At 30.6% G+C, this 17,889-nt stretch overlaps 4 protein-coding genes and 1 long non-coding RNA gene across 5 annotated transcripts in view; 2 read left to right on the top strand and 3 right to left on the bottom strand.

The window, feature by feature from the left end:
• Positions 1 to 3,337: 3,337 nt before the first annotated feature.
• LOC139087914 (uncharacterized) lies at positions 3,338 to 7,417 on the bottom strand. The gene is made up of 6 exons (XM_070636884.1): positions 7,351 to 7,417; positions 6,905 to 7,295; positions 6,272 to 6,854; positions 5,779 to 5,966; positions 5,453 to 5,579; positions 3,338 to 3,394 (listed from the first exon to the last, which is right to left on the bottom strand). The coding sequence occupies exons 1-6, from the start codon at positions 7,415 to 7,417 to the stop codon at positions 3,338 to 3,340; spliced, it is 1,413 nt and encodes a 470-aa protein (XP_070492985.1).
• Positions 7,418 to 9,730: 2,313 nt separating this feature from the next.
• On the top strand, positions 9,731 to 10,607 carry LOC139087913 (serendipity locus protein delta-like). The gene is made up of 2 exons (XM_070636883.1): positions 9,731 to 9,853; positions 9,912 to 10,607. The coding sequence occupies exons 1-2, from the start codon at positions 9,731 to 9,733 to the stop codon at positions 10,605 to 10,607; spliced, it is 819 nt and encodes a 272-aa protein (XP_070492984.1).
• Positions 10,608 to 10,729: 122 nt separating this feature from the next.
• Positions 10,730 to 12,561, bottom strand: LOC139087770 (protein bric-a-brac 2-like). The gene is made up of 3 exons (XM_070636674.1): positions 12,305 to 12,561; positions 11,928 to 12,236; positions 10,730 to 11,872 (listed from the first exon to the last, which is right to left on the bottom strand). The coding sequence occupies exons 1-3, from the start codon at positions 12,411 to 12,413 to the stop codon at positions 10,971 to 10,973; spliced, it is 1,320 nt and encodes a 439-aa protein (XP_070492775.1). The 5' UTR covers positions 12,414 to 12,561; the 3' UTR covers positions 10,730 to 10,970.
• Positions 12,562 to 12,898: 337 nt separating this feature from the next.
• LOC139087738 (uncharacterized) lies at positions 12,899 to 13,748 on the top strand. Its single transcript, XR_011544154.1, has 2 exons — positions 12,899 to 13,269; positions 13,582 to 13,748. It is a non-coding gene; the product is annotated as an uncharacterized lncRNA (long non-coding RNA).
• Positions 13,749 to 14,686: 938 nt separating this feature from the next.
• Positions 14,687 to 17,889, bottom strand: part of LOC139087737 (matrix metalloproteinase-2-like) — a 34,753-nt gene continuing 31,550 nt past the window's right edge. Inside the window, exons 7-8 of the mRNA XM_070636640.1 lie at positions 17,631 to 17,750; positions 14,687 to 16,116 (exon numbers count right to left, since the gene is read on the bottom strand). Of these exons, the coding sequence (XP_070492741.1) occupies positions 15,806 to 16,116; positions 17,631 to 17,750 (431 nt within the window). The 3' untranslated portion in view covers positions 14,687 to 15,805. The remainder of the gene's footprint in view (positions 16,117 to 17,630; positions 17,751 to 17,889) is intronic.

Below are 17,889 nucleotides of genomic sequence, written 5' to 3'. Positions count from 1 at the left end.
AAAAAAAACTTCGTGACATATTATAAAAATGGACTTTAAGGAGTTTACCGGTGAAATATAAAGCAGCACTAACAATAAAAATGAGAGTTTCATTCTCTGTCAGTCTCTGATTATCGCAATTTTAAAATCTTGCAAAAAATTCACTTCGTAATGAGAAAGTAATTGTATTACGTTTAAGGTAAATGTATCAGTCAAAATATGGATGGTTGAATATCATAAAGTAAGGTGTGAATCATTTGGGAGATAAATTGAAAAAATTGGATAAACTTTTTGGTGTTGCATAAGGTATGATAAATTTTTGGGGCATTCACATTTCACACATGAGAGTGTGAACTGAAGAAGATAATAAATTGAGCATAACAACTCGTTTCCTATGCAAAAAAAAAGTTGATGAATGCTCAAAAATCATCAATTTAATTCTCAAACTGATTGACACAAAGCAGGCGAAGAAACCCGTTGTTCGAATTTCATCCAGTTTTGAATGCACAAGTGAACCACATTCTTCGAAATATCCGCCCCTAAAAGCTAAGTGTATGTCTTGAGCATCAATATGATCGAGATGGAAAATTAATAAATAATAAATTGAGCCTTGATTCATGAACCTCATAACTTAACACTCAAATTGATCAGAAAATTGATGACTTCAATCTGTTATTAAAATCCAATCATGTAAATTGATTTTTCACAAACGTTTTGCAGAAATTATATGTAAAATGGTATTGCTGTTAAGTGCTTCGATAACTCCTACTTTAAATTGTAGGTGCTGACTGATAGCAATTAGAGAATGGAAGTGAATGTAATTTAATATAGCAAATCACTCATCGTCACTTGATGTACATATTGTGGCTTAAAAAAAGATTCAGTTCTTAGCTCAAAAAAGCAATAAAAATTCAGCAAGTCATAAAATTAATAGTTAACATTTTAATCGAGGCTGAACACTAAAAGAAACTGCATTTTACTGGCTTCAACTTGTCTTTAGCTCAGTTCTTTTTTCTGATTTCTCGGAACTATTTAAAATTTCAGCCGGACAATTCATAACTTTTCGGAACAACAGCTTTAATTTCAATGCCAAAATAATTTTGATATTCATCAGCTGAAAGAATGAAATATGTATGCAAAAAGCTGTGAATTATGAGCTTCCTAGTACCAAAAAAGCAAATGTTTTGCTTGTTCTACATGAAAACTGTCACGTTTACACTAAAAAAATAAATTTCCATATATATTATTGGCTATTACTATTCCACTGTTGCTATTTTCCAGCATGTGCAGCTAAAATCTAGATAGAAGGCTTGCAGACATGTCTGCTGTTAACTTTTTTTTCCTGCAGATTCAATATTTACAATGAATGGGTTCAATGCATAAGTATGCTTTAAAAATGGATACTTACTTATGGAAACAGACATTATTTAAATTGGTTTATGTAGATGAAATGGACAATAAGTTAAGGTCATGTAAAATATAAGTGAATTCCTAGGTAGTGGGAAAGTCAGATATGATTTAAGTTTTGACGCAGATTCGTAGTAGTTTTCAGTTAAGATCAGACAAACTGTTTTTGCAGCCAATTATCATTGATGATATGCAGCAAGTCCATTCATAAATGAAATAGAAATTAATAAAATAGAGCCTTGAAGTCAAATAAATCTCGGGCATTCGGATTTTTTGAGTTCCATTGAAACGTAATTAAATTCATTTTATTAACATATATTGGAACTAAACTATTAAATGAAGGATAATAAAACTTTTATTCTCTTTTAATGCTGAAATTCAAAACATGAAAATCATTTTTAAAATAAAATATAGCACAGTATCAGTATGTGGACATATGTTCCTGTGTCATGGTCAAGTGAGAGAAAGAGTACATATTTTGTAATCTTGCTGCATTTCTTACTGCTTGTTTGATGACTGTAATTGAAAGTTTCCTTTATGTAAATTGCAACTGCTTGCGGTCATCCGCTGCATTATTGAATAAAGATATTGTCAGGTCGAAATTGTAAAATAAGAAATTATTGGATTTGACATAAAATAATTTCCAAGTCATCAGTTCCAAAATTATAAGGCAACGTGTGACTTCTGAGAAGATTATGCATTTAAATCATTGAACATTACTTGTTTCTCCTTTTTTATGTGTCTGCACTCAGCGTATGATCAACCGTCGTGTCATCTGTCTTAACATGAAACTTACATGATGAATTGCTGTTTTAAGTTAATCAATTAAAAGAATTCCGTAACAACTTAATTATAATTTCTATGCCCAAAAAATTACATTCATGATGAAAATTCAGAAAATTTATTTTAAAACAGAACTGAAGTCCAACAGCAGGAAGTAATATTTTTTTGCATAAATCGCATCTCCAACATATATTTTGACACAAACAATTACATACACTCTCGGTTTCAAAACATTTTCCATAGTCGATAACATGATATGATTTGCATAGAAAGTACGCACATATCGAGCACTGAAAGGTTAGTGTCAATCACATTTTTGTGGAGCACAACAAGTCAATTGAGAATTAACATACAGCAAGCAATGATATTTATGTCCAAATGCAACAAAAAGTGCCCCATAAATACCATATTTTTTAGCTAGCAGCAACTTAAAGTGTCTCATTAAACTACGATGCTGTTAATCCATGTGAGAATAATCTAACGACAGAGGAAGTTTTTACCATTTTTAACATGCTTTAGTTTTGTCAATCGCACATAAATTGAATGAAAAAATTGACGCGATCGTGTGTAAATTAAGGCTGATCGAAGAGAGTAGCAAAAAAAGATTGGAATGAAGTCAAAATGTCATGTCGTATATAATTAAAATGCTTGAAAACAAATCTGTGTTGATTTTCATTTAATTACATAGCTCATAAGACAGTCAGTTGCCAATACAGTTTCGACATTTCTATTAAATGTCTTAGCAGACCCAAGAGACAACAAATAAACAAAAAATAACACATGTAATTCCTCTAAAGCCTGCACTGCACTCAAAAAAAAAAAGAAAAACATATTCGCAATGCATCAATCAAAGCAGTATAAATGCGTGAATGTAGCTCATTCGTATATTTATTGATTTCGCCAAACCTTTTTGCTCGTTCTCGCTGGTTTACGTTAATTTTGCTCACACATTTCATAAATTTTCGCATATATCAATTGACAACAAAGTTGTTGGTAAGTACAGCACACAATGCGAGAGACCGCATGCAAAGTTTGAAGGCTGAATTAAAATGAAAAACAAGAAGAAAGAGCATATTCGGCGTGGTATTAGTCATACCCAGTTAGCTGACGCGGTTCTGACTCATTTGCATTTTGAATTTTTTTGGAAGTCGTTTTAGAGATCTTAAGATTATATATCATAGACATTACTAAATGGATTAATGACTGGTGTAGATGAAATGCTATTCTGTGGACAAAACATTTAATTTGAGATTTTAAATGATTTTTTAGATAGTTAATTGAAAATAATAAATTTGCTTCATTAATATCAAATGTGCTTATTACAGGTAAACCGTTTAGTTTTATTGCATTGCCTGGTATTCTAAAAGCAATCGAAAAACAATAACCAGTTCGTTTGAGCTGCGGAAGATTATTGACAAGGTTTTATGATGTGTTTGAATTTTATGATACTTTTCCTTGTGACATAATCTAGCACACATTAATGACCGGAACGTCTTCCACAGCAGCAGCATTATAGGACTGGTTCAAAAATAAATTTTTATATTCACCGAAAGGAACATTTGGGAATGAGGAACTAGTGCCATATTTAGAAATTTTATTGACCGACACCGTGAGCAGCAACAAAAATCTTGCAAACACATATGCTCTGGTACCATTTTTGAACCATCTATCATATGCTGAAGTGAAGCAGTATATGCCACATGGTCATGATAAAATTGCGAAAATAGTGCACTTTTTGATGTAAAAACTAGTAAATCAATTCATCCTATCTGTAAATTATAAAATAAATGATGTATTACAAAAATTTATTTAGGTACAGATGTTAAATTTTAAATTTAATAAATTACATAATTCCTCGTGTTATTGATCAAGGAACCAAGCGATCAGCAGATTAGATCAATTTTCCTTTTAAAAAAATAAGATACAAAAAGATCCAGATCTTTTTCAAAAGCTTACAGACCTTCAAATTCAAAGATCCAGTTGGATCCAGAGCACTTTCAGACCCACAAAACAAGATCCAGTAAATTCCAAGTCATCATACTAGATTTTTGAGAATTTCGTCATTTAACGGATTTTTAAAATTCAAACCACAAAACGGTTACAACAAATTTAAACTTTGTTCAATAAACACTGTTAAAACATCGAAAAACACTGAAGAACACTGTAAAACAATGAAAAAACGAGTTGTTGTTTTTGTTGTTGTTGTATATGAAAATGAAAAATGGTTAATTATAGCATTTATGCGTTGATTTGAAACTTTTAAATGCCCGTGGCCGCAATAACTTTATGGAACTGATCTTTTAAAACCATTCCGAGCTCTCTACGATGTCTAGATAAAAAGTTTTTATCGTCAGCCGAACAGACAAACACGAACCTTTTGTTACAATAACATTAACTATAACCGTTGTGCCATTAAGACATATTAATTCATATTCGAATGATGGCAAATTTTCATATATATAGATATATAAATATTTATTTGATATTTTATTTTAATTATAATAAGTATCAAGAAATTTTACTTTTTTATTTTTCACAAGATTAAAGACTTTAAAGAAAATTCTACAAAAATTGAGTAAATTATCACAAATCTTTCTTCTACTGCCTGGAAGCTCTAAAATAAAATTTAAAGAGATTAATAATCGGTTGTTCAATGAGCAAGTTCAGTATCAATGCATAGGCCAAAGATGCTGTCATTCCATAGAGATAATGCACAGTCTAGAATGGAAGATTGACGAATTAATGTCAGAACATTTTATAAAGTAATTTGAGATTACAATTGTGTACAAATTATAGTCAATAAGTTCTTTGCGCGTTATCAACATCCATCGATAAACCACCATATGAGCAACCATTACAGATAATCCAAGTCGACTAAATGACACCCAAAATCGAAGCGATAGAAATTTTGTAACTAAATCTTGTGAACCATAATGACATAGGAATAGAACCATCGTGAATATCACTGAATGATAGAATTTGTCAAGTGTTGATAAGTAAACTACGTATTCTTTGAGAAATGGGACTTTTACACGTAGGAGCCATATTAATGTTAGGAAGAATGGTGTTGTCCATAAAAATAGTTTTTTGTTCTGCAAAATTTAAAGAAAGGCTTAATTAGCTTAAGATTGAATGCAATAAAGGGCAATAATGAGTGTCAACTTTATATCGGACTAACTGTATGTCATCCAAGAGCAATTAGTCTTCACTAAATGCGATTAGTCTTCACTAGACATACTGCTAGTCCACCATAAACCTGTCAGCTCAAGAAATACGAATATACCCTGTCAATGTTAATAACTTTAACTGTAATAGTGAGGTATCCAAACATCATTCCAAAAATCCATCCAGGTAACGCGAATTGAGTTTCTTGAATGTATCTTGATAAAGTTTTCTCCTCATATGAAAGACTAAAAATAGATCAGGACATTATATCATTCAAACATTCCATTTAGGAATTGTAAAGAAGTTATCAAGACCAAACAGTTGTATATTAGGACAGTGTTTCTCAAACTATTTCGAGGGTGACATGTCGCGACTAATATGTCGCGACATATAGTTTGAGAGTACTGTACTAGGACCTTAATACCTCCTGTACGAAATACTTACTACTTCATATTTTGAAAATATTCTTTATTCCCAATAATATATGAGTAATTGATGCCATATGCAATCACAAGAAGCGATAAAAAAACAATATAACTTGACCTCCTCCATTTCCATAAAAGGAACACAACAAATGGTGTAAGCATAAACAAATGAAAGTCCACAGCAAAATAATATGATGGTAGCAAGAACTAAAAATTTAAGAGATTCGTTATTTTATGAAATTTCAATTAAATTAAGCAGGAGAATCTCGATCGACACAAATGGAAAAGTCTCTGTTGTGATTACTTTATGGCTCTATTCCGACTCCTTTAAAGTTTCATCACTTCTCAAAAGCTCCGTCACGAATACAAATATTAGAATCATGCTACATTTGGCGAGCATATGAATGTCATTAATGAATGTACGTATGCTTGACGACGTAAAGGATCGATGTCTATATCCTAAAGTTTTCGTTTTGAGGCCTTTTCCATTTGTGTTGCTCGAAATCACTTACAGTCTCTTTGAGGTCAACAAAATAGTTTTGAATTTGAAGCAATGGAAGCCAATATAATTTATATGCTTTCGTAAATTGATTGGGAAAGAAATATGGTGCTTCAACAAATTCTGATACCCAACCTTGCATGATAAATCTCTCAACAACCATTACGAAAAATAATAATGGAACAATTCTTAAATATCGATAAATGTACATCATTGGAATGTTTAGTCTTTTTAGTTCCAACAATTTCCAAAGTGCTCTCGTCAATAAGAAGCTTGTTATCATTTGACAAAATGTTGTTCCGGCTGGACCTTGTGATATAACCATTTCATATTCTCCTTGATGATATGCAAGAATATTTTGTGAATTATTTGTTGGTATATAAAGACTAGCAAGTATCATATGAATAAAAGCAGTAACGTAATGGGATATTGTCTTGATTCCTCGTAAATATGCAATGGTATCATCATTATTTTCATCATAGATTAAATTTTTAAGGTTTCTAGTCAGAGAAAATGATAAATAGATTGATTCTGGATTCCGATAGCTTTTGATAGTGCTTACAATAGCTAAAATAATGAAGAAAAGTACGAAAGATCTGAGAGAATTTTGATAACATGAAAATAATTGGGAATTTAAATTACTGACATTCCAAAAAATCCAGAAGTTGTCATCAGGAAGTGCTTCTTTACTTGACAAAATTCATCTTGATCGTAGTCAGAAGACATAACGTACTTTGTGCCATTTAGAATAAGTTCCATCAATTGAGGAACAAAAGTATTAGCATTACAGGTTGATGGAATACAAACAGCACCACCAAATCTTGAGTCTAAATGTTGCCAGCCTTGATTGAAAAAGCTTGATTTAGGCATGACTGATATTGTATCTTGAGCTGTTGAATAATATTGAACTGAGCAATATTTTCCTTGAATTCCTTCATTTTCATCTAATCCAAAATTTATGCATTTATCAAAATCACCGAAATCGTAAGAATTGCCGTACACTTTTTCTGTTTTAAAGTCCGCGAATGTTGATGTCACTACAAAAGTCAAGTTTATTATTTTTGAACCCTATACGATATTTCCAACACTTACACTCAGCCTTCCATCCCGATAAACTATTTTCTCTAAAATCTTTTAAAAATTTCTCGCAAATATTCATATTTGCCACTTAATTTCAACTGTGAAGTAAACAGTTCTAAGATGAAAAGTGAACTAAAGCTGAGAAGAAATGAACTAATCATGGAAATGCTTCAAAGTTACATTTATGCTGTACGCACGTTGTAAGATGCAAATTTAGGAGATCAATCTGTATTTGGAGAATAATGTGTATGAAAAATTTCAGGAATCCATCAATTGGGACTCCATCAATTGGGCATATGAATGTCTGTATGATGGTATCTTCGACGCACTTCACACCAAGTAAATATCGATTTATCATTGTTACTAGCCTGTGGAAAATTAAAGTGAATTTTCCATCAATTTATGCAGAAAATTCTCAATACTTGACGCCTTTAAAAAATATTAAGGTGGAAATTTATTTTGCATTTTAATTGAATATTGGCATGTTGAGTGTCTAATCGGATTTTCGCCATAGTGGATCTAACAATTAAGTCATATAAAGCAGCGTAGTCAATTAACACGTGCGTGTTGTGACCTCAATATTGAAATGACCATTTATGTTCTTAACATTCTCTTTATCTGCTAATGCTTTGTTGAATATCGCATTTCATGGGTTTTAATAAGATCCAGAATAGCTGGATTAGCATTTTTGAAGATATGTGTATAAATTGTTTGGATACAAATTGATTATTTAAGATCCAATGAGATTAAATGTTGAATTTAAGGATCTTCAATTAATATAATCGATTTATAATTTATAGATTGACAATACACAGTTAAGATTAATCCATAGCGTCAGCACCAAAGACAAAATCCTAATGACACTTAATTCGAGCAAAATATCAATTAATAAAGTGCACAAACATCATATTTAATGCATCGTACTTGACCCCAAGTATTTGATTAATTTAAATAAGTATATCAACATTCACCGACATGGGTGCTTAGTCATATTGGCCTGTAATTAATAAATCTACGTAGCTTGCTTTCGATTTATTAAAAAAAATTCAAATATTTTTGTTGCCGTTTAATGATATTAAAAGACATTTAATGAGTCTACACCACCGTGAATGTTCAGCTTGTATTTAATTTATGCTCAAAGTCAACGCACAAAAGTTGAGAAATATCAGCGACAACTAGACTAATGACAGGTGCAGAAGGAAAATGGAAACAACATTAAGTATTTTGGAATGTACATTGCTTTTAAAAAATTATTAAATTAATTTTATTTCATTTTTTAGCTAAATTTTTATATGGACAAGTCTTGGAGTGGATAATTGTCTTTGATTCCAATTCTTCGTGCAATCATGAAGCTTAAATCTTCAGGAAACATAAATTCATTTAATTTCTTCCAACTGGATCTTAAGAATGAGGTCAGTGTCACTAAGCAAGACAATCTAGTCTATAAATCTTAGTATTCAAGCACCAAAGTGCGCATAAATCTTAAATCCACAATGGACAGTCGAACTTGAATTTTCTTACATTTGCTATGGTTATTTAGCGACTTTGCAATTGCAATATGTCGTTAATTAATTAAATCATGTGCGAAACCAACTTGTCTTTCATACATTTATCTCCTCTCAAAGTTGGAATTTTTGTCTGTAATACGATAAAGCTTTTATGAAATTAGGGAGAATGTTTAGACTTATTAAATGTCTGAAATGTTGATATGATCTTGAGTCGATTATTATGTATTGCTCGTTAAATTAATTAATTTTCTTTAAATGAATGATGCAATGATAAGATCTCTAATAAATATTGTGATCGGTTGTTTTGATATACTTTCACGAGTTCAATTTGTTATGTGAATTTGGACAATAATGTTGGCAGGCATGTTTTGATTTTATTTTATGATTGAAAGTTAATCGATTTTTATTCTTCTGTCAACTTTAAATTAATAATCAATAAATTATCTCTAAGTAGATCGCATTTTATTTATTGCGTAATTTAATGAATGGATGTATTATTTGGGTTAGTCTTTGAGATTGTAAGATAAATTTTTCATTATTTCCGTTATTTTCAAATTTGAAATTTATGATTTTAAGACCCAAATTTTTACAACTTTTGATTATTTTAATTTCTACTTTATCTCTTAATATTATGACTTCTTAAGATAATTCATTATTTTATGAACAATTACTACTATTTCAAACTTATTCGCAATTCAATTGTACATTAATTTTAATTATTTCCTCCACAAAAATAACCGCTTTTTAAAATTTAAACACACACCCTTGTTGCAAGCGAGAAATGTAAACAGAATTTTGTTTATGTTTGGAAATTGATCAACAAGAATATTTCTAATTCCTCTCATTTTAATCAAATACAGCCAGTTTAAAGCATATTAACAATTATGGACGAGCAGATAGACTGTTATTTGGAGAGATGTCGCTGTTGTTTGGAGGATATTACACTAGCAAAAGTGGAAATCGACAATATTATTGAAATGAAGTTTTTTGAAATGACACAACTAAATGTAAGCATTAATTAATGAATTTTCCATAGCTGGATGTTAATTTTCTTTAATATTTTAGCTTACTGCATCTAATTTATTGGCATCGTACATCTGTTATGACTGTTATGAGATTTTAACAAATTATTCATCATATAGGACAAAATACATTGAAAATCATCAGAAATTGGAACAAATGCTGATAAATGCTGAAAATATAGAAACAGAGGAAGAGAATAATGTCATTGAATATGAAGAGATTGAGCAAAGGGAAGAAGATTACGACCAAATTATTGTGGAAGAGCACCAAGAAGAGGAAATTGAGGAAGAATTTGTGCAAGAACCATCAGATGACGAGGAAGAAGAACTGAAATTAGAGGATATAGTAAAACCCGAATTTCTGCATTATTGTCTTCCTAAAAAGGAACCAGAACCAGTCAAAAAAGTGTTTCACGTACCACGACAACTCGAAAAGAAGAAACGGAAATTATACCAGGAAGTACTTAAAGAACAAATAAATCAAGAATTCGAATTTATGTGCCAGGAATGTGAAAAAATCTGTCCGAATCTTGACTCCCTAGAGCAGCACATGAATCGATACCATCCAAAATTTGCCTGTGAATATCAAGAGTGTAACAAAGTTTGCAGCTCTCAATTCCAACTTGATAAGCACATATCAATGTTTCACAATAATACTTTGCATGAATGTCCGCACTGCGATAAGAAATTTTATGAGAAACTCCATCTTAAGAATCACATGTATATCCATAATCAATGAATTTGATCTCCTATAAACATTAAATAAATTTATAACATATTCAGTTCCAAATAGCTAAGTACAAAATTCTTAATACCCAAACTTTTGTTCAAAGCTGTTTGAATAAATTCAATAAATTTTTTATAGTCATAAATCTTTAATAGTAGCTGTACGTATAATTTGTTGTCATAGTCTAAAATTACAATCGACTCATAGTTGAGGAAGGCTGAGGTCAATGAAAGAACTTTATTACTATACATTTGAAATTCTATCATTAATCTCACTTCCAATTCCTTTATAATAATGAAAAAACTCTGCACTCAACACTTAAAGCGACTTAAAATAAGGATGAATATCCTAAATGCCATAAACATTTTAATTTGACTAAATGTGCTCAAATTTCAGCTGTGATGTCGGCAAACTGCCACTTTCTGGAGGATTAAAGTTCATTTTGTTTTCATGACTTGTTTGCGGTGACATTTGCATATTTTGTAGCCTTAAGTTTTGTTCCTGATGATGATTCTCATGCTGCTGCTGTGATATTCCATGATGCATGTATGGATGATAAGCTTGTGGCATCATTAACTGTTGGGCTGGATTGTTATGTAGATTATGTGATGACGATGAAGATGATCCTGATGGCATGGAACTAAACTCACTCATTTGTGGATTGCAAATGTTTGGTGTATGTCCAGGCGGAATATCCTGTTTTGAACTCATATGTGGCAAGTGATTGTGAACGCCTGTTGCAGATATAACTTTTCCTTGATGTGTTATGCATCGTGCCTTACACATTGAGATTCTGTAACTTTTACATAGCCAGTAAGTTTTTAAGCCTTGCTGTGTTGCCACTGTATTATTTCTATTAAATATACAATTGCCGTGAAGTAAGCTTGTGGATGATAGCATAGTAATATTGGAACTAGACGCAGAACTAATTGGAATGTCAAGTATTGAGTTTGGCTTATTCGATGATTCCATTAATTGTATGGTCTCATTTTGATACTCAAATGGACTGAACACATTTAATGTATGACTACTGGAAATACGCAAGCTTGTAGATGAATTCTGTCCATCTGTAGATTCTCGCGATTTTGTACTATTTGTATCCATTCGAGATTCAATCATTGAAATTTCTGGAACTGCCATAAGTAAATCTTCATTGCTTTGTGCCTCAATATCATCATCATTTGTTAGGTCTTGAACATCTTCATCAGGCGGTTCCGTTTTTTGACTTTTTGGTTTCGATTCAGAAGTTTCTTCGGAATCAAGTGATCGTTTTGTGGCTAAAAAAATTACTTATTAGATATTTTACTTGATATGATGCATACTGAATATTACCAGTGCTACTTTCTGATTCTTCAGGTTTTGTATTCGAGCTATTTTCAATTTTTGACTTTTTCGAGCTTGTGGTAAGTCCTTTAATTTGGAGTGTCTCTGCAATCTTCATAAATGCCTGTAACTCAACCTGTTTCACATTCACAGATCCTTGATACATAAATTCTAGTAAATTAGACACCAATTTTGCACTCATATCTTTTAAAATTATAATCGGATGCTGGCAAGGATTTTCAATAAACATCTTTTGAAAGTACGGACTGCATATTGATAACACAATTTTATGTGCTTTAAGTAGCTTCCCATCGACGGCTAAAAAGTATTTAAAGTAAAACCATTTTGTGAAAAAATGTCGAACCATTATCATTAAATTTAATTACCTAGCGTCACATCACATAGATCGCCACGATACAACAGAGACGAGAATCCACTTGCTATATTATCAGTAAAATTATTCCAACATAAAGCAAATTCCTCCATCGTCGTCATTATCTCAGATGTTTTGATTGACTTCTTATTTTTGAAAATAAAAATCTTTTAGTTCCTTTCTCCCTTACTTTTAAAGAATCTTCTATCTCTGTCTCTTGTTTTTATTATTGTTTTAGCATGTACTAAAGAGACAATTGTACTAATTTGTTATTTGACTGGATGTCTTGTGGAAAAGTGAATAAAACTAGATTTCTATCTATTTTAAGGAGATTACAAAGACTGATTAATATAATTTTAATTATTTTTATAAGTTGTTGACATAGATTGATGTTAATTTTCAGAACTAGATGGTAAATCTTTGAAATTCGCAAAAATTCATTAAAATCTCATAACGGTCAATAAAAATTTGAAAATTTCCAGTTGAGTCCTAATTTTTCAAAAATATTTTGAGGGTTAAGTTTTGTAAAACATTAAAAATTAATTGTTTTTAAATTTTCGACAGTCTTTGATACTTTAAAGTCTAAATCGTATCTAAATCTTCACATCTTCAAAAATGTGGCTTGCTAATCATTCTCAAATATATTCATCCATTAAAATATCTAATTTTTTACAATTTTCTTAGAAACCTTCAGTTCAGCATGTATCATAAAAACACCTGATAAAACAAACTTGTTGATCATCCTATAGTTTAAACTCATCAGTCTTTAATCAAACGTGTACTCAATAAGGCATTACAGACGTCATCTTCATCAAAATGAAATTATTCGAATTCTATGTTGCGATATTTGCATTTTTAATGACATATTTACTGGGAAATGTTAATGGATTAAAAAAGTGTGATGACGAACCAGAAAAGTCTGTTGAAGACAAGCCATGCGATGCAGCTGAATTCATGAAAAGACATTGATTTGAATATGTAAGTAGGAATCAAAGGGAATCAATTATAATGAGCAGTGGGGAACGTGGAAATAGTTTTTGGATGTAGTTAGACATTTGATTAAATATTCATCGGTCTATAATCTATATTGACCAGTATACCCCAGTATAAAATTGTAAGTCAAGCTTTTCCCTGTTGTTCATTCTCGCAAATTCACCAACATTCAATTAAATGCTATTGTGAATGAGAATATCCTTTAAAAATTATATTTAACAAAAACCTTATTAATATTTAACTACAATGCTCAAAAAATAATTCAACACATTTTCATTAACTTTTTCTTTTTTGTAGCCCAATTTCCACAACTCAATTGAAGACTTATTAAAAATTTAACATTTTTCTGCATTCGCAATGAGGAGCAACTATCGAGTCCAACAAAAAAAAGTTTCATTTAAACGAAAAATAAACTGAAACAGTTGCTGTACAAATAAAGAAACCAATTAACGTCATTAATTAAATAGACATGTGTTTTTGATGTTTTTGAGAGGCTTTATTTCATATTTTTGTTGTGCTGTATGCTATCGATTGGCTTCTTTTAGCCGATTAATGAACTTTATATCGATGACATTTATTGGACAACATTTTGGGGGATGGCAAGCAGTATGTTTATTATGACAATGAGATTTTCGAATTGGATATCCTTAATTGTGATTTTATTTTTATTTGTGTTGAAAAATCTGATTTAAAATTGAAAGGATTCAATGATTACTGAATTGTGATTGTCATGTAGATGTGACTGTCAATTGAGGTGAATGATTCATTGGAAAATGACGTATGTTGGGAGTCCGGCAGTTAAGAAACACTCAGTACATAGTCTATCAATTTTAATGTGCCCAATTCTTCCAAATCTTAGGTTGAAAATTGAAATTAAAAGCAAAGAAAAAATAAAAGCGTGTAATTACAACAAAATTGACGGAAATTCAGAACTCAAAAAGTAACGGAAGTTCAAAATTTAAATGAAAGTTCAATGTTTGAACTTCAAGAATTTTGGCAAAAAATTACAATTCGGGAACAAAGAAATAAAACAAAAAGTTTTAAATAGTATTGTGCAGTAAGGAACAGTTTTCATACCGATGAACTTGTAGATTATCAGTCTCTAACTTAGCTTTAGATCTTCATATCACATCCAACAGTAAAACATATGGAATTGATTAAAATCTGAAAAGTTTAAAATTACGTTTTTAACTAGAAAATTAATAATCTGAAAAATAATACAACAGTGGCGATTTCTGATGAAATCAGTTTCATAATTCATAATAATTTAACATCAGCGATAAATTTTGATTTTTCATATTTTTCTCTTTTATTTCTGCTTCTTTTCTATTCTTAAAAATTTAAATTTTCATCTTTTAAAAATAAGTCAAAAAGAAATGAAAAATTATTTTTAATAATTTATCACAGTAAGCAATGTAAATGTATGTATATGTATGTATATAAAGATAATTTCATCTCATATTATAATTGGTAAATGTATAAAAAAAATTATGTGCATTCTTTCACATGTTTATTATAAACATTGTCACAATAATTTACAAGAAATGAAAGCGGGAACAAATTTTTTTTTGAGTGTTTAAAGTTTTAATTTATGTTGGGAGTTAAAAATGTGATGAATAGTTCTTAAGTGATGATCGGAGAGCTGGGAATTGTGAATTATTTAAAACTTATCAATCATTTTAATTTAATACACAAAAATGATTGTAAATTGGTAAAAATATTGCAATGCAATTTAGTTTCTATGTACGCTCATAAATTTCACTGTGAGAATTTGATTCCGAGCTGGACATTTCACAAAAACTGAATTTTCTTATCAGTTTCCAAATTATTTTGACCGTTTAATTTTGAATTGTTAACCGCATCTTTTTGAATTTTTCATACATTCGATTTCAAATATTTTTTGACGGTTATTTTTCAAATATCTTTTAACGGTTATTTCTATCAAATTTTTTCAAATAATTTGGACATTAATTTTCAAATATATTTTAACCGTTAATTCCTAAATAATTAAATTATTGAGTTTGAATTTATTGCTAATGATTTAATTCATACAAAATTGTTTCTGAAGGCAACACTGAAGCCATTTGCTGGAAAGTTTTTAAAAAATCTATTTATTGACTGCACCAACGTCTCCAGAAAGTACAAAGTTAATTCTTGCATCAATGTTCAGCTCAGATGTGGCAGTATTAAAGTTTCTCATATTCTCTATTTTCTTTTACTTTGTCCTAATTAAAAATACTAAAATTCAATTATAGAAAAATCTTTGATATAAAACATTAGATTTCACAAATAAATACTTAATCAGATCATTTAATGGCACTAAAATAATCTTCAAGCTGAATTAAAACTTTCATCTTTAAAAATTATTCAAAAATCATTTATTTATTCTAACTAAGAAAAAAATCATTTTTTCACACCGTGTTCCACGATGTGACTCAATCAATTTTAATTGATTTCTTTTTGGAACGTTCGGAAAAATTTTGATAAATTTTTATTAATTATGGAAGAATTTTCACCACACTTAAGTCATCTTAAATTGATTAATTAAACTACATAATGTGACTAATGAAATTATAAGAACTTTATTTACTAAACCTAATGTGGAAGTTGTGGAAGATACTTCAATCTCACGGCCATTATCACCATCACTTTTCTCATCTACGTCACCGACTTCTTCAAAAAGTTTTTCATTAAATGTCGACCAATGTTCCTGTTTTGCTGTCTTACAGCCCATCCATCTTGCCGCTGATTGCTTAGGATATTCATGTGATGTTCGCATTCTCATATCGTCAAATTGCCAATATCCCTTGCCTTTAAAGAAATATGTCTTTCCTGTTGATGTCGTATGGAAATTTTTTCATGTGCAGATTTCGGGAAGGAATGTGGCAAGTGTGGGATGTCGATGAGATCAAAACATGTTTTTTGATGAAAAAATGGAAGAAAAAATTGAGTTAAAAATCGATATTTGATTATTTATAGAGAATGCTCGTTATTTTATGGAAGTAGAGGGAGTTTTTGATGCCATACAAGCAGCTTGTGCTTAACATTACTTTTTTTATTAAAAAATAATTCTGCATCATATTTTCTTAGCATAAAAGTAAATAATAAACAGCAATTAAGAGGACAGAGCCATAAATTTTTAGATACAATTTAATCTCAGGATTTAATGACAAAATTACCCATCTTCTCAAGTTTCCCATCAAAATTTATGTCCACATTAGGGGTTTCAATCCCGGGACAAAATCTCAATCCCGGGATTACGGGATTTGAAATCTCAATCCCGGGATCCCGGGATTAATCCCGGGATTGGATGATGAAAAAAATATCAAGTTTTTAGTCGAATTCAAGTGCAAATGTAATACTAATAGTTTTATTAGAAATTTTGAGGATGAAAAAAATCATTTCCAGTACACAAAAAAGACATGTTTTTAATTCGATTTGCGATTTCATGCCGACGTACTTCAGCCACACTTCTAAATAGTTAACAAAACAAATTAATGACAAAAAATTGCCAAGATTTGTGATTTCAAAGCCGAAATCAAGATGTCAATATTATGCTTTCTCAAAATCCCAATTTCGATAGATTTTTGGGATCGGGAATAGAAATTTCGGGATCTCGGGATTTTTCGGGATTCCCCGGGAAATCCCGATATCAAGAAAGCATATTTAACACAGAATTTGCCTAAATTTTTGAGATCTTTGGTACGCCTTAACAGAATTTTAAGAAATTACATACAAATAAATTTAATTTCTGGCCTTTCAAAATATTAACAATTTAATATGAATTTTTAAAAAAAGTTTCAATCAATTTTTGTTATTTGATACTGTAAAGCCTCATGTTCAACTTCAACTTCTAAAATTGTGGATAAAATTACTATATTTTATTATTAGACATGATTTTCAAACGTGTGGTTCTTAATTTTTTTAAAATTTTAGACTTTAAACTTGAAGTTTTTGTATCAACATCAAATGAATTCTCAATCCCGTAATCCCGGGATTGAAGCTTCTCCAATCCCGGGATTTTGGGACCGGAAAAACGTCCGGGATCCCGGGATCCCGGGATGCGGGATCCCGGGATTGAAACCCCTAGTCCACATCTTAATTTTCAAATAAATTCCCATCACAAATCTCAGCATTATCGTCGTCGTCGATGCCTAGCTGACACATTTAATCCCATTAATCTCAAAAACCAATATAATTTGAGGGTGGAAAGTTGACATACAATATAAAGTACTTCCATAAAATGCCCCGCGTGTAAATCAATTCTAGCATCGAGCAAAATTAATTCCATCGCCATATCATGTTATTCAATTTTTTTTTCGGGGGCTTTATTTATAGCCACTTACCATCTTTGTATTGAAAAGCTGAATCGATATCGTATCCGATTCCACGCCACATTGACATATCACGTGGATAATCAAGCTCGACTTGCATTTCATCTTCATCATATCGCCAATACATTGTTCCTGTCGAATAGAATAAACAATAATTTTAGGGCTGGTTATTTATCGTATGTGTAATTTATATTATATCAAAATACAGTAACTTGAGTATATCCATCAATTAATTCACATAGTGTAATTCAAGTCATTAAACTTTACACAA

This window comes from Chironomus tepperi, unplaced genomic scaffold (assembly GCF_022539635.2).
Source record: "Chironomus tepperi strain 1889 unplaced genomic scaffold, CSIRO-AGI_Ctep_v1 contig_137, whole genome shotgun sequence".
In the NCBI taxonomy this organism is placed as follows: Eukaryota; Metazoa; Arthropoda; class Insecta; order Diptera; family Chironomidae; genus Chironomus; species Chironomus tepperi.
Note: the sequence above shows the minus strand (reverse complement) of the source record. Positions and strands in the feature narration are given on the sequence as shown.

What these genes read in the sequence shown, in the direction of transcription:
- LOC139087913 (XM_070636883.1), top strand. Translation starts at nt 9,731, where the DNA reads ATGGACGAGCAGATAGACTGTTATTTGGAGAGATGTCGCTGTTGTTTG. An exon ending in TTGAAATGACACAACTAAAT is followed by an intron (nt 9,854 to 9,911) that starts GTAAGCATTAAT and finishes TTAATATTTTAG; the next exon opens with CTTACTGCATCTAATTTATT.
- LOC139087914 (XM_070636884.1), bottom strand. Translation starts at nt 7,417, where the DNA reads ATGAATATTTGCGAGAAATTTTTAAAAGATTTTAGAGAAAATAGTTTA. An exon ending in TTGTTGACCTCAAAGAGACT is followed by an intron (nt 5,967 to 6,271) that starts GTAAGTGATTTC and finishes TTAAATTTTTAG; the next exon opens with TTCTTGCTACCATCATATTA. An exon ending in AAGTTATTAACATTGACAGG is followed by an intron (nt 3,395 to 5,452) that starts GTATATTCGTAT and finishes TTTTGTCCACAG; the next exon opens with AATAGCATTTCATCTACACC.
- LOC139087770 (XM_070636674.1), bottom strand. Translation starts at nt 12,413, where the DNA reads ATGACGACGATGGAGGAATTTGCTTTATGTTGGAATAATTTTACTGAT. An exon ending in TCTATGTGATGTGACGCTAG is followed by an intron (nt 12,237 to 12,304) that starts GTAATTAAATTT and finishes AATACTTTTTAG; the next exon opens with CCGTCGATGGGAAGCTACTT. An exon ending in AGAATCAGAAAGTAGCACTG is followed by an intron (nt 11,873 to 11,927) that starts GTAATATTCAGT and finishes TAATTTTTTTAG; the next exon opens with CCACAAAACGATCACTTGAT.